General features: G+C 29.1%; 7 protein-coding genes and 1 long non-coding RNA gene across 12 annotated transcripts; 3 read left to right on the top strand and 5 right to left on the bottom strand.

Moving 5' to 3' along the window:
• The first annotated feature begins 511 nt into the window (after nucleotides 1–511).
• On the top strand, nucleotides 512–6,256 carry LOC126923220 (protein Aster-B). The gene is made up of 14 exons (XM_050736477.1): nucleotides 512–994; nucleotides 1,161–1,434; nucleotides 1,529–1,730; nucleotides 2,004–2,284; nucleotides 2,457–2,609; nucleotides 2,732–2,885; nucleotides 3,943–4,101; nucleotides 4,251–4,372; nucleotides 4,511–4,703; nucleotides 4,770–5,000; nucleotides 5,093–5,246; nucleotides 5,334–5,454; nucleotides 5,613–5,783; nucleotides 5,905–6,256. Exons 1-13 carry the CDS (start codon nucleotides 948–950, stop codon nucleotides 5,745–5,747), a joined length of 2,226 nt encoding a protein of 741 aa, XP_050592434.1. The 5' UTR covers nucleotides 512–947; the 3' UTR covers nucleotides 5,748–5,783; nucleotides 5,905–6,256.
• Nucleotides 6,257–6,393: 137 nt separating this feature from the next.
• On the bottom strand, nucleotides 6,394–9,798 carry LOC126923224 (ubiquitin-40S ribosomal protein S27a). The gene is made up of 4 exons (XM_050736486.1): nucleotides 9,717–9,798; nucleotides 7,697–7,814; nucleotides 7,119–7,336; nucleotides 6,394–6,590 (listed from the first exon to the last, which is right to left on the bottom strand). Exons 2-4 carry the CDS (start codon nucleotides 7,797–7,799, stop codon nucleotides 6,441–6,443), a joined length of 471 nt encoding a protein of 156 aa, XP_050592443.1. The 5' UTR covers nucleotides 7,800–7,814; nucleotides 9,717–9,798; the 3' UTR covers nucleotides 6,394–6,440.
• On the bottom strand, nucleotides 7,958–9,800 carry LOC126923222 (ribosome biogenesis protein NSA2 homolog). Its single transcript, XM_050736484.1, has 3 exons — nucleotides 9,717–9,800; nucleotides 9,175–9,366; nucleotides 7,958–8,845 (listed from the first exon to the last, which is right to left on the bottom strand). The coding sequence occupies exon 3, from the start codon at nucleotides 8,806–8,808 to the stop codon at nucleotides 8,029–8,031; it is 780 nt and encodes a 259-aa protein (XP_050592441.1). The 5' UTR covers nucleotides 8,809–8,845; nucleotides 9,175–9,366; nucleotides 9,717–9,800; the 3' UTR covers nucleotides 7,958–8,028.
• A 1,358-nt stretch (nucleotides 9,801–11,158) lies between these two features.
• Nucleotides 11,159–13,159, bottom strand: LOC126923225 (protein C19orf12-like). 3 transcript variants are annotated; one of them, XM_050736488.1, is made up of 3 exons: nucleotides 12,540–13,159; nucleotides 11,714–11,878; nucleotides 11,159–11,621 (listed from the first exon to the last, which is right to left on the bottom strand). In XM_050736488.1, the coding sequence occupies exons 2-3, from the start codon at nucleotides 11,871–11,873 to the stop codon at nucleotides 11,365–11,367; spliced, it is 417 nt and encodes a 138-aa protein (XP_050592445.1). In that variant the 5' UTR covers nucleotides 11,874–11,878; nucleotides 12,540–13,159; the 3' UTR covers nucleotides 11,159–11,364. The 3 variants fall into 3 exon arrangements, with proteins under 3 accessions (XP_050592445.1, XP_050592446.1, XP_050592444.1); XM_050736489.1 differs by having other exon boundaries at nucleotides 11,714–11,831; XM_050736487.1 differs by lacking the exon at nucleotides 12,540–13,159 and having other exon boundaries at nucleotides 11,714–12,384.
• Nucleotides 13,160–13,262: 103 nt separating this feature from the next.
• LOC126923218 (gamma-tubulin complex component 3 homolog) lies at nucleotides 13,263–18,786 on the bottom strand. Of its 2 annotated transcripts, XM_050736475.1 has the most exons (12): nucleotides 18,565–18,786; nucleotides 17,832–17,960; nucleotides 17,216–17,382; nucleotides 16,928–17,060; nucleotides 16,408–16,822; nucleotides 15,824–16,326; nucleotides 15,143–15,335; nucleotides 14,858–15,062; nucleotides 14,433–14,654; nucleotides 14,220–14,351; nucleotides 13,763–14,023; nucleotides 13,263–13,534 (listed from the first exon to the last, which is right to left on the bottom strand). In XM_050736475.1, the coding sequence occupies exons 2-12, from the start codon at nucleotides 17,902–17,904 to the stop codon at nucleotides 13,358–13,360; spliced, it is 2,481 nt and encodes an 826-aa protein (XP_050592432.1). In that variant the 5' UTR covers nucleotides 17,905–17,960; nucleotides 18,565–18,786; the 3' UTR covers nucleotides 13,263–13,357. The 2 variants fall into 2 exon arrangements, with proteins under 2 accessions (XP_050592432.1, XP_050592433.1); XM_050736476.1 differs by lacking the exons at nucleotides 17,832–17,960; nucleotides 18,565–18,786 and having other exon boundaries at nucleotides 16,928–17,092; nucleotides 17,216–17,363.
• Nucleotides 18,787–19,091: 305 nt separating this feature from the next.
• LOC126923170 (integrator complex subunit 2) lies at nucleotides 19,092–24,374 on the bottom strand. Of its 2 annotated transcripts, XM_050736353.1 has the most exons (6): nucleotides 24,236–24,374; nucleotides 23,624–24,166; nucleotides 21,435–23,524; nucleotides 21,115–21,319; nucleotides 20,721–21,027; nucleotides 19,092–20,034 (listed from the first exon to the last, which is right to left on the bottom strand). In XM_050736353.1, the coding sequence occupies exons 2-6, from the start codon at nucleotides 23,905–23,907 to the stop codon at nucleotides 19,582–19,584; spliced, it is 3,339 nt and encodes a 1,112-aa protein (XP_050592310.1). In that variant the 5' UTR covers nucleotides 23,908–24,166; nucleotides 24,236–24,374; the 3' UTR covers nucleotides 19,092–19,581. The 2 variants fall into 2 exon arrangements, with proteins under 2 accessions (XP_050592310.1, XP_050592311.1); XM_050736354.1 differs by lacking the exon at nucleotides 24,236–24,374 and having other exon boundaries at nucleotides 21,435–23,537; nucleotides 23,624–23,758.
• LOC126923207 (uncharacterized) lies at nucleotides 19,900–20,683 on the top strand. Its single transcript, XR_007713071.1, has 3 exons — nucleotides 19,900–20,046; nucleotides 20,155–20,261; nucleotides 20,362–20,683. It is a non-coding gene; the product is annotated as an uncharacterized LOC126923207 (long non-coding RNA).
• Nucleotides 24,375–24,446: 72 nt separating the features above from the next.
• Nucleotides 24,447–25,647, top strand: LOC126923204 (oligosaccharyltransferase complex subunit OSTC). The gene is made up of 4 exons (XM_050736470.1): nucleotides 24,447–24,784; nucleotides 24,885–24,958; nucleotides 25,047–25,264; nucleotides 25,472–25,647. Exons 1-4 carry the CDS (start codon nucleotides 24,646–24,648, stop codon nucleotides 25,488–25,490), a joined length of 450 nt encoding a protein of 149 aa, XP_050592427.1. The 5' UTR covers nucleotides 24,447–24,645; the 3' UTR covers nucleotides 25,491–25,647.
• Nucleotides 25,648–26,599: the final 952 nt, after the last annotated feature.

The following is a 26,599-nucleotide window of genomic DNA, read 5'->3' as shown; positions in this document are numbered from 1 at the left end:
ATCATGAATTTTTATTTCGTTTTTTACTAATAACGTACTCGCTATTACAAGTGAAATGCAATTACTAAAGTATAAAAATAAAAAATATATATATATATATATATATACATACATACATACATATATATACATTTATATGTACATAAATGTACCTGTACGTAATCAATTAATGAATTTGCAGTATTCATGAAAACTATTATGCAAACATCACAATAAAGACATTACGTTAAAATTTAAGGACTAACATATCTGACCATTTCTCGATAATTGATGATTACATACTATACATAAGGCTTTTGCAAAGAATGTTGTTACTAACTGTGTTATTTAATATATATGCATTGATTAAATAGAAAAAGATACAACTACATTCACGAGATTTATCCAGCTTTTATTTTACGTAATTAATACATTTTATTTTGTTTTACTAAACGATTATTGACTAAACTATGTTATAATATTACGTTCATGCTAATTTTTTGAAAATTTTGATTCGTATCGGACCGGAAAAGAGAATATGCCATTTCAAAATGGTGGATCGTTTTTGAAGCACTCATTGTCGGTACTTTTTGTTTCTTTTTAAACATTGATATACATTGATAAAAATTTTGTTAAGGAAGTACGAACTTGATAATTAAACAGAAGGTTAATAGTTATTATAAGTCTACATGAATGACAACGATTGATGCGTGTTCGGTAACGGCTTACGTTTTTAGTTGAAATGGATTATCGTTACCGCAACGATTATACAGTTCGTAAAAAGTCACACGTATGTTCTGCTTCTCATAAAATGTATTAACAGTAAAAAATAGTGCATTACATTATCGGTACATATTGTATTGTAATGCCATCGTTCGGTAGAAATTATTGTATTCTATTTTAAAATTGTGACAAGTTCATAGCATTCATCAAACAAAACTTACGAATACACTGTATAATTACATATTATGCACTTTGAAGTGGAATCTGTTCAAAAATATCCAACCACAAACATGTATGTAATTTTACAAAGAATTTTACAGTGATATTCTTATTTCACATTATTTTGTATTTTTGCCTTTTTTTTTTTTATTGTTTATTCATTTCTTTTGCGTATATATTTTAAAGTAGCTGTTTTAATATATTTTTATTTTTAATGATTTGCAACTTTAATTTAATAGGAATAAGTCAATGGAGGACTTGTTAATATATAACCGTGAAGTTATGACCGAGTTGGAAAATCAGAATCCAACAGCAACAAACATAGGCAATGGTATATCAGATAATGTACAAGAAAGTGGCGCAAGTGGAGAAAAGAAAGATAGTCCAGTTTCAAGTCCAAATTTATCTCCACGCCCTAGTCCAAAAGTGCGTAATAAACGAGATCATTCTAAAACAAGTCATGATTCAAGTACCAAGGAATCTAATAGTGTCAACAAATTGGATGATCATCAAGTAAATTTTAAGATTTTAGCATTAAAACATCTTTTGTTATAAAATTTTCTTTGTCTCAAATTAATGCATAATTCATTTTAAAAACATAATATAGCAACAACAAGATATAGCAAACAAATCATCAGATTCTTCTCAGGCTGTAAAAAGTTCACATGAGGGTAAAAAAGAAACACGGAGTAGTGAACGAAATAAAAAAAAATCTTGGTATCACGTTTTATATCCAACTTACAAATCTAGATCTGATGATTTTAGGCGTATATTTAAAGATGTACCAGATGATGAAAGATTAGTTGTCGGTAAGTAATTAATTTTCATGTAAGATTTTTTAATAATAAAATATAGTACATGGTGTTACATGTTAATATAATATGTTATAGTACATGTTAATATAATATGTTATAAAATGTTATAGTACATGTTAATACTGATACTTCATTTTTCTTAACGCTTCTGTTGTAAACTTATTCCAAATTTTAAATCATTTTTATCACTATTATAATAATATTAGTATATTAATCATATCAGATTACAAATATATTTAAACATAACAGAAAATATATAATTTCTAGATTATTCGTGTGCACTGCAACGTGAAATATTAGTTCATGGAAGACTTTATGTATCTCAAAATTACGTATGCTTTTATGCAAATATTTTTAGTTGGGAAACTCTAGTATGTTTACGCTGGAAGGATGTTACATCTATCACCAAAGAAAAAACTGCACTTGTGATACCTAATGCAATTTTAATATGCACTGCCACTGATAAGTTTTTCTTGACATCTTTCGGTGCAAGAGATAAAACATATGTAATGTTATTCCGTGTATGGCAAAATGCTCTTATTGGTGAGGTATGAGAATTATTTTACAAACATTTATACAACATATACATACATATTTATACAACATATACGGAACATATTACAAATATTTATTCGTATTAGTTTTATATAAAATGATATAAAAACTTTCAATATAATTAGACGTCGAAGTGTCTAAATAAGAAATTAATTGTTTTTAAAGCCAATGAATGCACCTGAAATGTGGCAACTTGTACATTCTTGTTATGGAGATGAATTGGGTTTAACATCGGATGATGAAGATTATGTTCCGCCGTTACCAGCACCTGATGAAGAGAAGTTATCAACAAGATTATCCGTAGAATCATTTTCCGAGGTAATTTATATATTAACATATCAAAAATTAATGCATGATTGGTGTTAGTGTGCTATTTTTGTTTTTCAATATCATTAATTTTAATTTAATTTCATTATGAAATGATGTGTTTTATATCAAAGGTAGAAAGTGGTAATACAGAACATGCAGTAACTCGAGTGCCAGATACAATCTCTGAAACAAAAACAGAAGTTCATCATTTGCCTCGACCAGATCCTATTATCGATGCAACAGACCTAAGTGATACAACAGAAAGTGAAGCAGAAAAGCATGCATGTAAGTTTTTGATAGTGGTTTTTTTTTTTTTGTTGAATCTCTTTTTGAAACTCCTCCGCTACAAAAGACATTGACATTAGGAATGTATGTTACTTACCTCACAAATGTGAAGAATATAATATTAAGATAGATCTCAAAACATGTCGCAAAGGTATAAATATATTTTACCATATAAAGATACAATTTTTATATCTACATAAAAGAATAAATGATAATATTTGTAATCGCGTGAATTAGTTCAGCATTGAAATAATGATGTCCACTGTACATTTGTCGTTTATTACTTATTTTTAGCATCAGCATCAATTTTCGCGCGATATGTGGGTTGTTACTATTACAGAATTTCTTATTAAACCAATTTTTTTCTACCTACGCTCCATAGTATAGTAATTATATGCAGCCTTTAAAAATAAAACTGCTTAGTTATTCTTTCAACGTTTCATTGAAGATATGCGCTTGGTGACATGTGATTCGTATCTAACAGATATTATTCAAGAGGTTTCGAATAATGTTTACATGGATAAGCAAGAAAGAATTAATTGTATGGTTTGTACATTTTACTGATTCCAATATCATGGACTTCTATTTACTATCATTTTTATTTATTATATTACTGTTACTTGTACCGTTTGATGAATTTTTAAAACGTTTATGCCAGATGTACCGTAGAAAAAAGTTATTTTCAATAATTTTTATACCAAATTATTTTTATGATACTCTGTTATAGATTAATTCATGTTTATATGATCCTTCTTTATATTCTTAAAATACAAAAACACATGATTTTTTAAAATGGTTAAAATTTTCTTTGAAAGTTTGAAAGTTAGATTATTTTTAAATACATTGCAAAAAAATCCAAAAATATCTTTTGATATTTTGATATCGATTATCCTTTGATCTCAATGACACAATGTCATTTAAAATTAGTGGAATATAATTATCAACTAGTTGCATTTTGCTTCAACTTTTGAAGCTATGTTGCTATCTATGTTCCATTAATAACGATTAAATTATTCTTCATATTGTTATATAAATGTTTTAATCATTATGATTTCAGTAAAATTAGGCGTTCGAGGCAGTGTAGTGTGTACCTCACCACATGAAGGCCGTCAAATAAGCAAGGCTACATTCCCTATTCATATTGATCAATTATTTACCTTGCTATTTACAAACTCAAAATTTTTCTTAGATTTTCAAACTGCTCGTAAAACTACTGGTGAGATATACAAATTCACATATTTAGTGTCATAAGAAGTCTATAAAAATGATAATATTAATATAGGAATATTTTTATGACTTACTTATTATTAACATATTTAACCTTAATTTATGACGTTATCTTATCAGAAATATTCATCTATTTAGATCTAGTACAATCAGAATGGACTCAAAACGAGCAAACTGGTCAGAAAGTTAGAAATTTATCGTTTACAATAGCATTGTCTCAAGCTATTGGACCAAGAACCTCTCATATTTCAGAAACTCAGGTTGTTATTTTCATAAAACTATTAGCAATTATATATATATTAATTACAAAGTGCTTTTATATTTACTAATGCCCTATTAAAGTAGTTCTCTCAAATTCGTTTATATATAATAATGATGACTTATAATGGAATTTTTAGATAATGTTACCATGTAGCAGACCTGGTCATTTATACAGTATTGATGTAGAAAGCGTAAATGCTGGAATCCCATATGCAGATTCATTTTCTGTATTACTCCATTATTGCATTACGAGCGCTTCTGAGAATGAAACAAGTATCGCAATTTATGCTCAAATAAAGTACAAAAAGAATGTATGGGGTTTTGTAAAAAGTAAGAACTTGTGACATGTGTTTTTCTTATTTATAAGTGATAATTATATATTTTGAACAATAACAGGCGTTATTGAGAAAAATTGTTGGGCTGGAATAGATGAATATTTTACGAGCTTGATAAAAGCACTAACGGTAGAATGTGAAGAAACTACTGGAAGCGGAGGAGTGAAAAGAAAAGCAAGAAGACGACGTCGTGCTACCGGCCCTGGTATTTCTTTACAAACTCATTCTTCAGATCATACGTCTTCCGCTCTACAAAACTCTTTAAACATGCCACATATTAATGATAATACTGGTATGAAATCAATGGTACAATAAGATATTAAAATACAGTATATAAGAATAGAAATTCATAAAACTCAATACGTGCAAATTTTTCATGCGCAGTTTCTGCTACTCGAGGTGACTCAAATATGATAATCAGTTCAATGCTATTGATTGCTGTCTTATGTTTGATGGTAATTAATGGTTTATTGTATTATAAATTATGGGGCTTAGAAGAAGCAGCAGCCTATACTATTATGGATTTACATGTATTAAAGTACGTATTAGTACATTAAATGTTTAATGATAAATTACTACATAAAATTGATGTTTATATTAGTATTTCTAATTTTTCAACATGTAGAAATACACCAAAAACCGAAGAAGATTGGATTCACTTATTGCAACAGCAAGAAAGTTTGCATAATATAGAAATGAGAAAATGGCAAAGAGTATTACATACTGCTGCACAATTACTTAGACAAGTAAAATTTCTATTCCATTATAGATTATATATATATATTCTGTTATATATATTCTGTAATATATATTCTGTTATATATATTCTGTAATATATATTCTGTTTGTATAGAATTACAATAGTAGATTATAACCGATTAAAGTTATCTTCTTAATTTTAAAGACAGAGGAATCATTAACAGAATTACAAATGAGTATTCATCCAACTGCGACGGAAAAAATGTTCTCTGTGTTAAAACCGAGCTTGAAAAGCTTTAATTCGCGTACAGCAGAACAGCGAAGTCACTCAGAAATGTAAAAAAGAATTGTGTAAAAATATTCCGATAAAAGTAACGTGAGTATTATAATGCGATAAGTCATTAAAAGTCATGATTCTAGTAAACTTTAATTAAGTGTACTTAATAAGAAGAATATAACACTAATTATTGTTGTACTTGCATATAACTTATAATTAGGTACACAAGTGCGCTCTGTGATGATGATGATAATGATGATGATGATGATGATTGTTGATAACTCCAAATGCACAACAATACATACGCAAACTTATGATCAATAGGAAATGCAATTTAAATTTGTTCGTTTTTATTACTTTTAATGTTTCTAGTATGTTGTATATGTACGTAAATTTTTTCCATGTAGAATATTAAATTAAATTAAGTTACATTTTTAATATATTCTTTATATTATACACAAAAACATATATATATATATATATGAATTTATATTTATATGTTTGTTTGTGTGAATGAAAGTTGTATATTAGCAGAATGTAAAGAAAGAATAAATAATTTTTAGAGCATTCTAGTCTTAAGAATTGTACTTCTCCCTATCATTTCAACAAAATTTTTTACTTTTCTATTTTAACATTATCAATATGATAATACCCAACGCAATATAAGGCCAAGAGGGGAGGGTATACGGAATAACATAAGACATTGAAATTACTTTACGAAATTTCTTTAATTAAGTGAAGTCACATATTTTGAATTTACTTATCTTCCGGCTTGTTAAATACAAGAGTATAACCGCATTTCCCACAATAATGACGGTCTTCCATTGCAGCCATAAAAACACCTGCTCCACATTGTTCCATGGGACATTCTCTTCTCAGACGATGAATTTTTCCATTTTCATCCACCTATTTAACAATATATTTAAAGAATTTGAGCAATAAAATTTTGCAACTTTTAAATAATAAACATAATTTCTTCATATAAAACTTGTTTAAACTTTATTTAAAGAACTGTATTTTGCAATCACTATTGTTTTGAAATCTACACAACCCGATTCAAAATACATATAAAGTTATAACGCATGCAAGTTTTTTATGAGCAATCATACATTCAACGAGAGCAAATAAAACGAGCCATCCAATCATTTATGATGCAATTAAATCGCAATATATACAAGGTGTTCATGTAATTAGTTCTCGGCTACAAAGATGAATTTAATGTGACCTCCTATACGATAGGGTTTAGTGCCTTAAAAGTGCAGAGACAAAGGGAACATTTTAGAAGGTTTGTAATTTCTATAGAATTGTTATATTCAATTAGTTAATCGTTGGATTAACTTTAACTTAATGATTTTCACTATATATATTATTCCATGTTAGTTATATATTATTTAGCTATGTATTAAATTAAAGCTAAAAGAGTTATTAAAATACCTTATAAAATTTGAGTACAGCAAGCTTGACCTTCTTCTTCTTATGCTTGATTTTCTTTGGGGTTGAATAATTCTTCTTCTTGCGCTTTTTAGCTCCACCTCTTAAACGTAGCACTAAATGTAATGTAGATTCCTTCTGAATATTATAATCTGATAAAGTTCTACCATCCTCTAATTGTTTTCCAGCAAAGATTAATCTTTGTTGATCTGGTGGAATTCCTAAAATTTAAACACAGATTTGTTTAAAAAATTATTTAAGAAATATTTAATGCTTTGAGGACTGTATGCTCTGAGAAGTATATAGCCTGAATTCCCGCGTATATTTGGAGTGATTGAAAAGATTCAAAACGACCAATATTATATTTAATATGTTAATATATTGATACAGTATTACTCAAGCATTTAATGTAAAAACACATTTATAACATTTTATTTATAGCATCCATTGCTTTTTTTTTTTTACTGTTTTATTTAACAGTAGTTAACATTTTTATAGCATACCGCGTGAAATATGTAAGACGTGAATTCGCGTCTACAGTCCTCAAAGTGTTAAAATATGTGTTTAATATAGATTGTTACCTTCTTTATCCTGAATTTTTGCTTTAACATTTTCGATAGTATCTGATGCCTCGACCTCAAGAGTGATAGTCTTGCCTGTTAGAGTCTTCACAAATATCTGCATGGTGAACGTTTATAACTGCAAAACATACAAAAAATTTACGTGTTTTATTTGTAGTTTCAAGTTCCGCCTTCAAGATAAAGACCTATTTATATCATCTATAATTATTTCATTAAAAGTTGTACGAAAAGATATTTAAAAAACATAATAACAAACAAGAATTTACATTTAAACAATTTTTATTACAGACATATTATCAGCATACATAATGTAATAATTCAACAAAAGGAATTTATACAAGTAATACAGCATTGATGCAGCCATCGTTTTCAGGATTATTTGTAACTTGAGCATATTTTCCCCATACTACTTTTCCAGATTGAGTTACAAGACCTAATTCTGAAATATTCACTTCGATAATTGTTCCTTTAGTAATAACACCTAAGCTTGTATACATTGGTGAACTTGGATTCTTTTTAACTCCAATAATAGGTAAACAAAATGTGGCTTTTAGTTCAGGATGAGTTACATGTGCCTTTTTGAAACGGAGTGCCATTGGTCTAATAAATCTTTCGAATTTTGGTGGTTTCCTAGTAAAGTTCTCACCGACAAATGTCACTTTTGTTACCATTCTTTTCCAAGATTTGCGTTTAGATTTTCCACTTCTCATTACTTTGAAGACTTCAGATTCTGACTGTGTTTTAACTTTAGGTATTGGTACATCCCATTTTCCAATTTTTTCTTTACGTTTCTGTTTTATCATATTTGACAATACTTTCGCATCTTTTTTAATGTCACGATCCAATAAATATACAGGTAGAGCTCCTTCCGGTACATTGGAAGACTTTTCTTTCACTTTTTTTACCATATGAGATTTAATCTTCTTTTTCATTTGGATCTTTTCATTTCTCCGTTCTTTATTGAAAATCTTTGCTTTTATACCACGCAAAGTACGAGCACGTTCTGCACGTTTATGAGGCTCGCGGGCCTCTCTTTTTCTTTTCCTTTCCTCATAATCTAAACGTCGTCCATATAGTTTACGATGCCTCTCGATATACTCGTTCTGTGGCATGTTGTATCTTCCTCTTTTCTTTATAAATTTCTCTTATCTACAAAATAATTCTTTTTCCGTACAAAAGTTTTTAGGAAAGCTAAGGCTGTACAAGCCAAAAAGGTTTAAAATCCAAAAAAAATATTATACGTATCGTCCCAAGAACTTACAAATGTCACATAATTTATATTTTGACAATAATCTACTCTTAAAATACTTTTTTATAATGATTAGAAAAAAATGTATTACTTATCATTAATGTAATTAATGTTTTCCCAATAATATGATAACCTTTCTTTATTCAATTACAGATTTAACAACTCATTTTCTCTCTCTGTTTATTGCAAATTATGCATGATACATTGGAAATATTTATTATACACCTACCTCCTATATTTTTTTATTTTCCAGTAATTTGCATACACCGTATCCCGATTGTTATTCAATAACACTATATTTTCATTATCCTCGATATCCAACAGTTTGGTATAAAGAAACGTAGATATCAAAAAGATAATAAGCAAACAGAGGTAGGACTATAGCATCCGTTACTTCACGCTTTTGTTCGATATAACGTCACTACATATTAGAAACATTCATGATACTTTAAAAAATCCTTAATTCTTAAATAATTTATTTTACGGAATTATATATGACGTTAAATTAAATTATATATGATGTTTGTAACAGCTACAAGATTGTGTTCACGAGATTTTCTTGGAAAACACACAACCACGTTTATTATAACGTGCCATGCATGTGTGCAACTTCTTTCATGTTATAAATATTGAAATATTACTATTAAGAGTATTATAACAACTTTTGAACTTTTTAAGAAATTTTAACAAAACATCAAATATAATCAGTTAAACAGATACTGGAATAATTGCAATTTATTAATAATTTTAAACATTTCTAATTTAACGTACCTTCGTCTACTCCATACACCTATGAAAAGAAATTGAAAGACAAGACAATCTAATGTTGAAAAAGAAACAGTGTCATCTGGTGTTATGTTACTTAAGTATCTCATATAAAAAATAATTAATATACTAATATTTATTAATTAATACAGTATCTACATTATTATAATAGTTATAGTAATCCAATTCCACAATTATAATGACATATATTGCAAAAAAAAAAGAATAGTTTGTGCGCAAATGGATACTTGGAACCCAAATTAATGATAACTTTTTGTCACGAAACCTAACTATGATTTGACATCAACATGTAACATTAATAATTTTTTATGTATTAATACATTTAACATGGAAAAAAAACATAAAAGTTTATAAATGATAAACAAGAATGATCTATTGCCAATAAATATTGTTATTGCAGAGACATAAAACACAGCATCTATTATACATATGCTTAATGGACATGCGCGAAACGAGAAAAACGAGCGCGAAATTTGAAACTGGATACCATTCGTATTTTTGAGTACGAAAAATTTTAAGATTTAAGAAAACACAGATAAATTTACACATTTTAAACTACTTGAAGACATATATATATTTTTCTTTTTACACTGTGCTTTATTACTGTTGAGGTTGGCTGATAGAAGAACGAGTGGATGAATTTGTAATAGAAAAATATATTGAAATAAGTAAAGATACAAGTATAATAAGTATAATGTATAAATTTATGCTGATCCGGATCCTTAATCTCTTAGTGTTACAATACAATAGAATCGATAGGCAGCACGTTCATATGTGTGTGTGTGTGTGTGTGTTTGTGTGTGTGTCGGAGATGAAAGGACACCGAAAGCCTTCCTTTTGGAACCTTGGAAAAATCCCTTAACATTATAATCTAGATTCTATCATAGCCGTAATTAAACAAATTGTCATCACTCAATTCAATTGTATTTGTTCGAGATTTGTGATAGTGAGCTTGGGCTCGAGGCGACAACTAGTCCCCGAACGTAGCCGCGGTCAAGGGATGAACGCTTTGTCTAACGAAGGCATGAAGTAACTCTATAGCTCTCCTTAAAAGAAATAGTTGGGACGGTGCACGACAGTAAACTACGTTCGGCGACTAGTTGTTGCCTCGAGCCCAAGCTCACTATCACAAATCTCGAACAAATACAATTGAATTGAATGATGACAATTTGTTTAATTGCGGCTATGATAGAATCTAGATTATAATGTTAAGGGATTTTTCCAAGGTTCCAAAGGGAAGGCTTCGGTATCCTTTCATCTCCGACACATATATAGCAAAAGGACATTACCAAAAAAGTTAACCTTGTAGCTCTAGCTAAGGGCTACAAGGAACATAAATAGGAATCTATTTATTAGTTCTTTCGTTCTTAGACCTTGTAACCTGAAACATAATTTGTACTCAAGGGCACAATAATATGGACCTCTCCTTATTTAGAATATTTTTATTTCACTAAATTTTATTTTCTGTGTAATAGCGGTCTCTAGGTCGCGGATATACATAAATAGAGATGTAAAGTTTTTCTTGAAGTAATTACTTCAAAAATTACAAATATTCATTCTTGTAAAAAATAATTATAGATTTTATATTGGTCAATAAATTCTATACAGGGCGATCTCTCTTTCTAATCCACAATCAGTTTCTCATTGAATAACGCATGTCATGAGTTACAAATTTTACTATTATAGATGTTATCCCTAATGCCAATTCTTCCTTATTATAGTATAAGAGATCTCTAAGAGACCAAATATTTTTTAAATTAAGGTACTTAACTATTGATAGTGCTAGCTTTTCTCTTTGTTCTGGAGTAGTTTCGTACAAAATGATATATGGAACAGATTTGATTTTATGATATCCAAAAAATGCTGATATAGCACTAGCAACTGTACCAACTATAAATAAAAATTTATTGTTATATTTAATAATTTTTATATACAACCCAAACAATAAATAATTAAAAAGTAAATTATAATTAAATAACTACCCACTGCAAGTCCGATTGGTCCACCAATTAATCCACCAAGAAATGCTGATCCACCGATTATTACTGCATATTTTCCACAGGAACTTACGGTAACCTTCATACTTTGTACAGCTGGATACTGTAAAACTTCTTTTAATAATTCATCTGTTGGAAAATCCATTGTAACTAAATTAAACAGAAATAAAAAATTAAATAAATTTTAACGACTGTTTAAAACGCTTTATGATCAAACTCTGTGTTGAAATGTTCAATCCTGCAATTTATATACACTTTGCAACTTGCAAAGCGATAAATCCCATCTATAATTGTAGAGATACAAAGATAGAGTGTGTTAGTCATATGTATCGAGGAAACGGATGGATGCATGAAGATAGGAAGTCCGTATAAGTGAATACGATATGAGGATATAAACAGAACGCTGCGTAGAGGTTCCTTCTATCCTCGTTTGATCAGGCATGAACACCGATGCTGTTCATTCATCGTTGAGTATCATTACTGACGTATAATCTGTCCAACGAGACGACGCAGTAAATGTAAAGGAAATTTCATTGACTACCCAATTAGTAATACTCAAGTTTCAATCATTGGACAGACTGTATATATTTACTATACGAATATGCGCATGCATTATTAACGTTTATCCAGCGTTCTATCTCTATTCTTATATTACGCTTTCATCTCGCTCACGCATACTCACTCTATCTTCGTATCTCTATATTCTCATAATTGTCATCGTAATGAATAATACTGTCCAGCTGGACAAATTGTAAACTACAAATTAAATAATAACAAAAAAAATAATAATAATAATATGAATAATACCTACCTAGTGATATAATACCTGCTGTTGCTCAACCCTTGGCTCTGTTTTTCCTAACTCAAAACTTAATAAATAAAAAATTTCTCAATTTTAGCAATTTTTGGCAAGATTCGGTTTTACAATGTGTAATTTTATGAGGACTTAATTAGGAAATGTTGTGAGATTGAGATACATCTGTATATTTTTTATGGACATAAGAATACATACGTATACATATTGATATTTTTCTATACATTATTTATCACGTCTAATTACATACGACCGACGACCGAACTAGCGCATGCACTGCCACAGACGCAATACTATAGGCAGAATTTACTCTAATGATACCGTTTATATAATTTACTTTTTCCTAGTAGTGTTTATACTTTACTGTTAATAATTGCATGGATTAATCCTATCCTTAATCCTGAAATATCAAATCTTTATATGTAAAATCCCCTAATTATACGCAACTGTTTGTAAAATGTTCAAACATTAAGAATTTTGTGATCGTGTAAAATCTTATGTTTAAGATAAAAAAGATTAGAAAAATCATGATTGTCTTTCCTGAATTACCAGAATGATTAAGGCACATTTGCTGATAGTAATTGTTTCGTTTTGATAATCTTTTGCTACTTATATAACTATATAATATATTCGAATAGAGAAGAAAATAAAGCATTTTATAGCTGATCCTTGTATATTTAAAAGAGTAAAGATATATAGACAAAATAATATGTGGGAAGATTAACATAAATAAATTTTTATTTAGACAATTTTTATTAAAAAAAATAACATATTTAAATTATGTTTATAATTAGCGATGATAAATGTTTTACTTATTATTTACAATTAAGATAGCTTTGGTCACTTTGCCTACGGTGCAAATATGTTAATGGCACAACAAGACGACTATCTTTACTTTTATAATATTCATTAAAGTCTAAACGTACACTTAACAACTGTAAAGACACATCTTCGGCTGATGCAAGCATTATAAGAAACTTTTTCACTCTATCCTGTTAAAAGAAAATAAAATTATGTTTAAGTAGAAGAAATTGAACGTTTCTTATTATAATGAATAAGAAAGAAGTGAAAGTGTACGCAATTTCATGATTTATTTTACATATTATATTATGCATATATATAAGCTTATATCTAGCTTAAGAACCACTATATTTGGACTTAATTTGACAATAAAGAAATAAAAGAAATATTTGTAATTAATAATATAAATGACATATTACCTGATATGTTCTCGAAAGCAATCTAAGCTGAATTGAAAGTGTGTTTAAATATTTCGAAAATGCGGCTTGACGTTTGGTAATTTCTGCATCATTAGTTTCTGACAAATCTAACCGATTTGACATTGCTAGAGTTACATTTAATGTATTGTTATCCTTTAATCGTGCTTCGTACTCGTGTGTTGCACGTGTAAGAAACGTTTCTTCAAGATTTTGTAAGTCTAAAATTGGGCCATATACGGAACGTAAGTGATCCATAAGTTCCTGTCGAAAGTAGCATTTATATATTACACATATATTTGTTTGTTTTATATCAGAAATGTCAATTGTAAATTTATTACAATTAATCTGAGCAAATATTTCTAAATAAGATGCGTCAATAACGGGGAAAATTATAGAAGAGCATAGAAGAGGATTACAATAAGATAATAATTTCTTAAAAAGTTATATATGTGCTCACCTGTGATCTTTCATCTAACAGTGTACCACGTCTTACAGCATCTATGAAATGATTATGTGCTGTGATAATATCATCCAATGATGCTGCTTGTGCTAATTGTTTTGCGAATGCATCCCAAGAACACTCGATTACCTTAAAATTTGTTAATGCTCTTAACAATTTAAATTAATCAAAACAGTTAATTAGAATCAAAATTAAAATATTCTATCTTACCTCAAATAAGAAAAAATATTGCATTTGATGAACCAAATGAACCATACTACTAGTAATTAAATGAATGTGAGTTTGAATTGGCAATACTTCAGGCATTTTACGGAACATCTTTGCTGAAGTTATTTGACGTTTCCAAATTGCAGATAATATAGATTCCATTCTTTTTGCTCTCCATAAAGCAAAAAATACAGTCTGATATATTTGCCTACAAGGTTCTAAAATCTAAACAGATAAAATATTCTTATTCGTTTTGTTGTTATAAAAAAATGATATTTTAACGCCAAGATTTTTAAAAATAACCAAAGAATATTTTAGTAAGTTCTCAAGCAAATTTAGGATACACTCTATTTATACATTTTATTGTTAGTACTGATTACTGAATGTAACATCTGTTTTTAAAAGATACAAATTATTTTCATACCTACCGTTCCAATAGGACCTCCTACATTATAATCCAAAATAAAAACATCCCATCCCCTTTCATTTTCCGAAGGTGCTAATAATCTTACATCAAGTCGCCTATGTATATCTAAATCATCTATCTTTGTAACGGTCGCTCTTATTCCAGTTTCCAAAATAGAAGAGATGTTGTGTGGATATACAGAACTGGCTGGTTTATCTAATTCTGGTCTACAATATAAATACATTAATAAAAAATAATTCAAAGATTAGAAATAATAGGAGGAATAATAAAAGATAATATTATTTACTCTAATAAATGCATAAGGTATTGAATGAAGTTTCCTTGTCCTAATAACAGATAACCTTTGATTGCATGTAAATGTTCCATGAGGTGATACTGTTTTGTTAACACTTCAACTACTCTAGTTGAAGTCTCTTTATAAGCTGTGTCCATCATCGTCTGTAATCGACCATCGGGGTCCATATCGAAAAGAACGTCAACTAAACAACATGTAAATTTTGCAGAAAAATGTACATACATTTCATAGAGAACATTACAAAACATGCAAGGAAATTTCAAAAAATTGTCTTTTATTTATAAGTTAAACGATTTCCAATCGTTGTAGTTCATTAAAGCTACAGGAGATATTGTATATTATTAACAAGTAAATAAAACTTATTTTGCCATGTAATGCTGTTACGCTTCTTTTCTGTACAAGATCTGCAATCCTAAATAATATCTACTTCAATCGAAGTTATCGGAGTTGTTATAAACAAAATATATATCCTTATTAAACAATTCTAATTTATGCTTTGTTTTGATAACTTTATAAAACTGTACAATTGTATTATAATATTCGCTAAAATCATATATGTTTCATAGTTTTGTTGCAGAAGATACATGCGGATATGTATATAGAAAAGTATGAGTAAATGTATTGAAATTTATGTATCTATTTAGCAAGGTTTTAATTATCACATATAATTACCTTTATATTCCTCGCTGAAATTTTTGAACATTTTTGTATGTTTTCCTTGCCATGGAGTAAAATCTTTGCATACTTCACGCAAAAAGTTAATACTTTTCCCTGTCCCTAAAATTTTTCTAGCTTGCATTTTTGTAATAAAAGATGGTAACATATTATTGCGAACTTGATATTTCTCGTGCCACATTCTCTCTCCAGTAATATCAGCACAAGCTTCAATGAAAAATTCTCTATACGGATCATCTAATTCACCGTCTGCAATCCATCTTATCAACATATTGTACAGAGGATCACAAACACTTTGCAAAATCCTTTTAACTAATTTTTTTACACTGGCATCACCGTGGTTACTAAATTCATATACTGCAGAAGCTAATGCACCACCCTTTTGTCCTTGGCAAGCTCTTACTATACCTGCTAGCCATTTTAAAGTTTCTAAAGGATCATATGCCCAAAGATGCAAATGGGACAGTGTAACTCTGTATATTCCTGATTCAGATTGAACTCTATTACACATTTAAACGCATTATTATTTATAATAAACTGATAGAATATTATATGTCATCGCATTACATTTTTATCAATACCTGCTCACTTCTTCTTGAATAAGGGCTATAAACCTGTAGTATTCCGATAACTCAGAATGTAAAGATGCAATAAAACTATCAGCCACTTGGCCACTCGAAGCAACTGACATTCTTTCTAAACCTTTTTGAATTATGTTATGTAAATATCCAAGTTCACTTAATCTCAATGTAGCTTGTTTCCGTGGCCTGTCAATGCTAATCATTGGATCTATTTGGAAACCATAATTGGAGTCCAACTTTAATATCTTTCCTTCAATACCTAGGAAAGAATATATAAGATCTTGAACCAATATATCTTCTGAAATATACTCTTCTCCATATATCTTATTAGAACTGGTCAAAAAATCTCTTGTATTTTTGTCTGTGTTATTTATAGATACAATTTGTGGTGGTGCAGAAATTTCAGATGATTGTCCTAAATGACAAAGTATATTAGATATTAAATATTGTAAATTGCATTAAAATTTTAAGACAGTTAGGAAATAAAAGATGATCTAGATTGTAAAAATATATTGCTTACCACTAGTGGACGCAGAAGACGAGCATAAACCTAATTTCAAATCAGGAGCTGAGAAAACTCTATCCCTTAACTGCTCTGCTGATTGACACATGTTTAACAAAAATATCAGGATTTGTGCTCTATTCTTCAATGACTAAACATATATAAATATATATAAATGGTAACCTGTCATTTTTAACAATATAAACAATTTTCTTTAAACTGTCATGATACGATTATCAAATATTTTATAACTGTATAAAGAAGTAGATATATAATTAATTTTAAAAAATTATATTTATGTCATACCCCAGATCTTAACTCATTATATAATTTATCAAACTGTGCTGCATCACATACTGATAACTTTTCTCTTATTTGACTTCCTACAGTAATTTCGTCTTCATGTAATGTTTCTACTCCTTGGGTTGATGACAATAATCCAAGGCAGAAGCGCATCCACTTTCTAATTAGTTCTGAAATCATTGATTCAAAACGTATATGTTTCTTCGAATGATTCTTGCAATTTCATTAATGAAATATTTGCACTTAATACATAAAGTTTATTGTTGTTTAATTACAGGATTTGCCATTTCATTCTTAATAAACAAATAAAATTTTAATGTTCAACCGTTTGTTTACATTTATACAGCAACTTTTAATTTTGTTGTATAATTATAGGATTTATTCTCGTATGTAATAATAGCGCGAAAATACCTATATTTTTGCCTTACTTTAGTTTGAGTTAATGGGAAAACAAAATGAAAGTAAAAAGTAGAGTAGAAACACCTTGTATACATCGAAAAAGAGCCAAATAAACTGAAAAAGTATACAAATAAAAGTAAGAAATATTTGGCTTCTAATTGATATTATTTAGTAAAATATTTTTCGAGTGTAGGAAAAAGCTAGAAATTACGTTTCATACCTGGTTTTTGTTCCCCAAAAAGTGAAATAATCATCTTTTGAACGAGATTACCAACAGTTTCAGCCTCCATCATGCTTGTATATCGTATTTATTCCAATAACATTTAATACTGTTTCATTCATTCAAACTCTGTACATAAACTTAAAGTTATGACATTCGAACCGTCACTAAATAATAAAAACTTCTTAGTATTGCTTCGTGTAGCCAACAAACGTAAGTACGAGAACTAGTTTTATCATGGAACTATGATTATATAGAGTGAATACGACTTGGCTTTCCTAATGTATTTTAAAAGAACAATTTATATAAAATACAATAAAATAAAAATTGTACTGAAAGAAGATACATATTACAATAATTTTTTTAAGTTTAACCTATTTTCTTTACGCCACATACTGTAAAATTTAGTTAAAATTAAAATTAGAATGTAAATTATTTATTAAATTCATTTTAACATAAACGATTTAATATTGATCGTATGTATTCTTATAGAAAATAATAATGTGCTCTAGTAGAAATAGTAATAGAATGATTAAATTCCTATTTCATGTAACCTAAATATGAACAATAATTTAATAAACATATGAAAGAACATATCAAATTAGTAATATATTACTACTAGTTTAATTAAAAATAATACGAATTAATTCATTAATAATATTAATTTGAGTTAATAATAAAAATTACAAATCATTTTCGCGTTTATAAGTTTTTAATAATATTGAATCGTAACCAAATTATTAAAATCTTCAAAGATGGGATTTAAAGATGGATACTAATGGTGCAAGCAGATAAGTATCAACATGGACATTGGAATAATGCTTTACGAATGCCTCACAATGGTCAAATAAAGTGACACCTAACCGAAATCTATATCAACTATAAACAAAAGATAAAAGTTAGACTTGTGTTACATGTTATTTTATTCGGCCGCCAGTAAACATATACATATATATATATATATATATATATATTCTACTATATACTATATATATATATATATATATATATATATATATATCAGTGTGCTACGGATGCGCGTTTATGGGCATATAATTCACTGTAGCGGTACTAACACTGTAATTTACGAATATCTCGAAAACTAGGCAATATATACCGTCGATTATATGTATAAGAAAATGTTGCTTAAAATGTTGATTTCTATAATATATTTCAAAATCATTGGAATCAAAGGTGCGAAAGCTTTTCTGCAATTTCATCAGAAAAGTTAAAAAAACGAGATGATTCCCCAAAACGAAGTTTAACCGATTAAAGTGTTTATTTTGTTTCTGTAATTAATTTTCCGTGAGCTTTCACTTCAGTCATTTACTTGCCAAATTTTCGGTTCTGGTCATTTCAAAATTATGGTATGTGCCATGTGTGATCGGATGCGTTTTAATCTCACCTTTTTAATGGTGTAAACAAACAAACAAACAAACAAAGAAAAAAAAAAAGAAAAGAAAATATGAGATGTTCTGCTTAAAAAAACGTTACTATTAATAAAATCTCACAAGATATGAGACTTTGAGATGATTTCTCAGAGTCTGATATACTTGAATACAATACAACACTCATGAAACATTTTTTTGTGTTGTGACAAATAAGAAAATAATTAAGGGTGGCATAATTAGATGGGACACCCTGTATATTATAAGATACATATTTAGAACAGTTTGGATAATTACTATTCTACTGTAATACAATCAAACATTGATTTCAGTAGCAGTATAAAGGAATTAAGAATAATATTTCAATATACTTGTGATTGTAATATTGCTTTTTGTAATAACAAACAAAAGGTTTCATTAACTTCTTGACATAAAATATCTGCAGATTTATCTCCTAATGCTGCTTGTGCAGAATTAACTCTGCCAAGTTGTAACAGCAAACTTGTTGTATCCTCAGCTAGTGGTGGAAAAGCTAAGCATATACGCGTTAATGCTGATAGCACAGGCATAAATAAAATTACTCGATCTTTAGCAGATAATACTCCTAGAAGTGTTATCAAAGTGTTGATGGCTAAACGAGAAACACTTAAAGCTTTTGGTAAGGCATATTGAATTGCAAGATGTGAAGCTAAATCTACAGCAAATATTTGCTTTTCTGGTTCTGGCTGTGACAGTAATTCAGGAATCCAATCAAGACAAATATGCATGGATGGAATACCAGTAACTGTAATGGGTAACAGCTCTCTTGGATAACCCTATAAGCAAAGGTAATACTAAATTACTACAAATTAAATATTTATATAGTTTATGATATATATTATACAGAGTAGACAACTTTCGCCGTATCAATTATTTGGTATTTCTATTATTTTTAGAAATATGGAAGAATATGTAGAGGACAAAGGAGGGATAACAGAACTGATTGAAAGTCTGGATTTATTTCAGAGAAAAGAACCTGACTCTAAATGCGAGAAAATCAAAGGTAAAAGAAATTCAAGGCAAGGGATAGAAAAATGAAGGAGTAGAAATGGAAATGGAAGCAGGAAGAATTAGAGGAGGTGAGAGATATATTTAGGTTATAGAGTCATGAGGAACGGTGGTCAGGAAGTTCTTGTTAGAGAAAGGGTTAGGAAGGCGGCGGTGGTAATAAGGTAGGTGGGCGGAGAGGGGGGAGGGGGGGGGGAGATTTGCCGGAAAAGAACATATTCGGAAAAAGCTAGTCGAAAAGGATATAATTGTGTTCTGTATGGTGTGTGACATTTGTGTGTAAGCAGAACATCGTAATCCCATAGGAAGAGCAGTGAAGATTATTATTATTACTCTCTCTCTCTCTCTCTCTCTCTCTCCTTCCCCCCCTCTCTCTCTCTGTGTGTGTGTGTGTGCGCGTGCGCGCGTGTGTGTGTGTGTAAAAGTAAAAATAAACAAATTTGGTTGTACATACTTGAAAATGAACCAATTTAGCCAATGATGGGTCTGCTATGAAGACTTGATGCAAATATGAACAGATTATACTTTGTATTTCTCTCAATGACCACATTTGTCCGGGTGTTTCTCTATCTTCTGCTGTCTCCAAACATGCTTCTAATAATATTTGGACAGCCGCACTTTCTTGTCCTGCCACTAATGCTGTTCTTAAATCTTCTCTTTCAGCTTCACTTGATAACTGACCAATCTTTTCTATCAATGGTTTGTCTTGTATATGTCTGGATAACTGAGATCGAGAAGCTGCTAATGCAGCTTGTAGAATTCTAAAAATATTTGTACCAATGAAGTACCAATCGATAATAAGTAATTGAACGTTAAATATTTTACGGCTTACTCAATCTCTTTTTTACCTTAAAATAACGGACAAAATTGGAGCACATCTAAAAACTCTCGTATCACATCTCAATACTTGTAATGGATCTAACACAATATTTTCTTGTGTTAAAAAAACATTTTTTACGAGAGAATTTTCTATTAATAAAGCATTTATTGACAAAACCCATAAGCATCTTGGTAGTACTGTATTTAACCTAAGCCATACTTGTTTATATAATTCTGAAAAATTATGATAAATGAAAAAAGTTATTCTTTCAAAATATTAATAAAAGTATTAATGTTATTTATTGTAATTTAAAGTATTAATTTTATTTAATTGAAATAAATTATGTACCTTGAATGTACCTAGGAACTCTTGGGCTTACAGTTGCTTTGAAATAATGAATTATAACTTCGGCATGCGGCCAAATATCAGTTGGTTTCATTGACATTAATTGTCTTAATAGTCTTCCTGTTCTTGAAGGACATGTTTGGATATGCGAAAATGTTTCAATTATCATGATATCAGTAATTTTTACATTCTCATAATTTGTTACTGTAGAATCAATGTTAATCATTTCATTATCAAGCCAATCGTCTACTAATGAAAGATGAGGGAAATGTGTTGCTAATAATCTGAGAAGAGGTGAAAATAATCCAGCATAATTCATTTGATCTCTTTGAACCAACTGAAGTAGGTATTTTATTGGTAACTCTGATAAAAATTCAGTTGAATATGATTTAACTTTCCTATCTTGTGATATAAAGGTATGCATATTAGATAATCTAACATCTTCATACAGTAATAAATAATATAACAATAGTAATTGTGATGTAAGAGAAGGTTTTGAAATATCGATATCCATATTATTATCTGTTTCAGTCTTGGGGACACTGTTGATATTCTTAAAATCAAAATTTGCCCCGAAAACGCTATTTTGAAATACTCTTCTAATTTCATCTTCAGTAATTGGTTTGTTTGTGTGTTCTGATGTTTTATTATTTGTCACTAAAATTGAATTGACATATACTTCGACCAAAGCAGGAAGAACCGGATGCAATGGTGGTACACTGTTACAAATTTGTTTATAAATCCAATTTTTTATTGGCACTCGATGTTTAGCAAATGCTCTTGATTTCAACAATTGGTGAATACAGTGTACAGGCAAAAATCCTGGGATATTTGCATTTAAGTTAGCTGTTACTGGTACTTTTACAGCATGAGAAGTGACAACTTGTTCAGTGAATATCTCTTGCATAAAAATTTGCTTCATTCTAGTTAAATTATTTGGTCTAATTGGTATTTTCATCCCCAAAGTTGCACATACGAGTTCACAAATAGCTGATAGTTGATTGCTATGAAAATGTATTGCCATCAAAAGCAACATTTCTCCAAAACTTGCTGTTACACCACTAGCACTTTCAAAATAAGCTTCTTCACGTACAAGCCATTGCACCCATTCTATACTTCGCTTTTCAAGATTATGATGGCCTATTAATGAAGAACACGCGATAAGCATACAAAGGCCTAAAGAGACAAATCTCACACCAGCTGGTGATGGAGGAGGATGAGATGTCAACAACTGTACTATCATTGTTACTTCATCATCTTGAAATTTAATACCTCCAATGCCTCTTAATGCACAATAAAGGCGCAACAATGCACTAGCTTGAACAACCTGACTTTCTGGTAGTTGGCCTGCATTTTGAGATGTTATTGCTTGCAATCGTTTTAGCAGTTCTTCTCTTAAACATTGTAATGCTGTATGAGATTCCCATTTACGTTTTTGACCATTTCTAATGAACATTGCAATCCATGTTCTTACTTGTTGATCACTGCCAAGCAATAATCCTGATACAAAGGCAACTATATCACTTTCTGCCAGTGTATTATTGATATTTTCATGTTCCAAGCTTAATGTAATCGCTAAAGCAGGCATTCTACATAGTTCTACACACTTGGCCCTTATTGCTAATGCCTGGCTTGGATTCATTTGACATAACATTGTCAAAGCCATTGTTCTAATCCTACCTAATGCTGATTCTTCTTGCCTTTCTCCATTACCTATCAAATGTGCACAAACTTCGGAAAAACTATCAGGGATATTAGCAACTATCCAACAAATTATTTCTGGACCGTATTTAACATGTAATAATGTTTCTGTAATATCCAATATTGATAAAACCGTTGGTAATTCTGATAGTGCTACACAAATCACGTAACTAATCTCTTCCATATAAACTGCATTATCAAATAAATCAGACTGTTTAATTTGAAATTCTTGATTTTTCTGTTGCTCCTGTACTTGAGAAGCTATATATAACAGTTCGCTTAGGACTAATCTAATTCTCCTGGTAGATTCACTGCGCTCAAATTCTAGAGCAAGACCACTTTGCAGTGACTGAGCAAGTACACTATCCCTTTGCAAGCTTCCCATCTTTTGTCTATAAAAAGAAGCTTATCATTTTCATAAGTATAGTTTATATATTTCATAATATTCTTATATTAAATGATAAAACATACATGTCAACAATAGAACTAACCTTAATTGTTGTTCCTTTCGAACATCCGTTTCCAAAGCATGAAAGTCAATAGAAAGCAGTGCAATTATTGAATTTACTGATTCAATACCAGATAAGATTGACAGGACCTGCTTTCTTTGTTCTACACATTCTTTTGTTACATCTAATGGAGATATAAGACTCATTCGAACTAAACACGGTAGAATTGGTCGTATTTCTTTGTGAGGACACACAGCTAAAATTCCTATATCTACATTTTGTATTGCAGTAAAAATTCGTGGTAATACACGTGTATTTTCTTGCATGGTTAACTTATATTATTTACAACTGCTTAAAATTAATAAAACACGAACACTTTACACCATGAAATTTGTAAACTAGTGTAACTATACTTTTACTTATATCACAATGTGTATGTTTATATTAAAACTGAATTTATATATTTTGAAGATAAAATACTTTAAGATTGATACTTCGACCTAATGAAAATTGCTTTATTCGAGTCCGATTAGGTTAGGAAGCATGAGTCTGTCATCCATATTTCTATCCTAATTATACTGTCACCTGTAAATGCACGGTCGTCTGTCTTTAAATGTAAATATGTACATATACGGAATTAGATGAAAAAATTACTTATAATTTGTTGACTAGCCTATATAAATTTACTTATGCGTAAAACGAGATTAAAATCACGTTTCATTCATATGAGAAAATATGACAAGCAAACAATAGAAATATTAAAATGGGTAAGATATTTTGTTGCATAAATAGCCATATTCTTGATAATTATATTGGAAATAGAATAATTTGTATAAATTTATTAGAACATTTGGTTTCTAAGAACATTTCTAATTTCATTTTCTATGAAAGCTTTGTGAATTACAAATTTGCGTAAACCAGCAACTTTTCGTATTCCTTTATGCCATACTGCCATCTATTAAATGTAATACATAGTCATACGTATAGCAAACGTGGAAGTTTGTTTTGCAACGGGGTCGATGGGAATGTTGTACCGTATATAATATCCCAATTTTGTTATAAATATGGAATATATATACCGTTTACCATTTTTAGCATTAGAAGTACCGAATCTAAAATTAAAAAAACCATCATGGTTTGTGAAACCTAGTGCTATGGTAGTTTTCTCGCTTATACTTTTGTCATATTTTCTAGTAACTGGAGGTTAGAATTGTATAAAATATAAGTTTTTTTTTTTTTATAAATCTTTCCAATGAAATAAATGTAAATATTATTTATATTTCGATGATACATCTTTTTAAAGGTATAATATATGACGTAATTGTGGAACCGCCTAGTGTAGGATCAACAACAGATGAACACGGTCATACAAGACCTGTAAGTAAATGGAGTAATTTTGTATTAAAAATTTTACATTAACAAATAATTGTTGCTTTGTTGTGATTATGTATTCATTTTTTTGTAGGTGGCATTCATGCCATACCGTGTAAATGGGCAATATATTATGGAAGGATTGGCATCTAGTTTCCTCTTTACTTCAGGTGGAATTGGCTTTATACTATTAGACCAAACGCATAGTCCATCAACGCCTAAACTCAATAGAGTCCTTTTAATATGTGTTGGATTTATTAGTGTTATTGTATCGTTTATTACCTGTTGGATTTTCATGAGGATGAAGCTACCGTAAGATTTTTATATATTATATATTGCAATTTATAACAAAATAAGAAATCCTTTATCGAAGGCAATATTTACTATTATTTTTACTTTATTTATACTTCATTACATAAAATATAATAAAAATTTGATAAACGTAAAATAATTTGGATATTAAAGGATTTGGATATAAAAATTAATATATAATTATTCTAATAACGTATATTATTTCAGGGGATATTTACAATCATAAATTCAGTGAGATTAAGAATGATGTGAATTAGAGATCAATATTTTTTACACATTAAAACTATCACATTTTGTACTAAATATATTTAAAGTGTACTTTACAAATAATATTAAAAAAAATATTTAAAAATTGTGTCAAATATATCTCAAAAGATGAAAAATTCTTATCTGTTTTTACCTCCTTATTGCAACTAGCAATAGCAACTAGCCCTTCTTTTTTTTTTTTTTTTTTTTTTTTTTTTTTAAGAAATATGTTTCATACAGGTTTTCCCTCATAATAATTGAACTTTATTATGGTAAACTTTGTGTGTGTGCGTGCGCGCGCCTTATTAGGATTTTAAATCATATGAAATATCAACTCTAAGAAAGATTAGTTAGATACATACCTATGACTTATTCCGAAGATTTTAGGAATTGTATTCAGCCTATGCATCGAAATCGATAATTAACAAATATTAAGTAGTTCTTCAATAAAAAATACAATTAAAGATGTTTCTTAATTTTCTGATTTCCAAAATACCTTACTATTCTTATTTTATGGATTTTTAATATGTCGCGACAGAGGTATACTTTACAACATGTTTGGACATGTTTAATAATGAGGGTTTAATAACATCTGCTAATGACAACAATCAGATTGTTATATACACATACGTATTTGGTTGTGTAGCACGATCATTAATATCTTTTAATATGTGACACAATTATTGCGTATAAAAATACGTATAGTTGCGTATAAAAGAATGTTATACTTTTTTTACTATTAAAAAACATATTTTCTATTATATTTTATATAAAATTATTTTATATACAAAATGACATGTTCTTAAACGCACAAAAACCAATGTGCTAGTACCATAATTAAAAATGTAATGTAGTAGTGTAATATAATGTAAATATGATAATAAAGTTATACATATATAATTTTATATGTCATTTTTAATTGTTGCAATAAAAAACATTACAATTAGTATATTTCTTTTTCCAGTTTAGCAATTATTACAAGAGAAGTAAAGTGTAAAAACAAAATTACATATTTTTAGCAATTGTTCAGGATTATACCATCCTCTTCTATACATGTATCGTCGCTCGCACTTAGTTTCTAAGATACAT

This window comes from Bombus affinis, chromosome 13 (genome assembly GCF_024516045.1).
Source record: "Bombus affinis isolate iyBomAffi1 chromosome 13, iyBomAffi1.2, whole genome shotgun sequence".
NCBI classification, from domain to species: domain Eukaryota; kingdom Metazoa; phylum Arthropoda; class Insecta; order Hymenoptera; family Apidae; genus Bombus; species Bombus affinis.
Note: the sequence above shows the minus strand (reverse complement) of the source record. Positions and strands in the feature narration are given on the sequence as shown.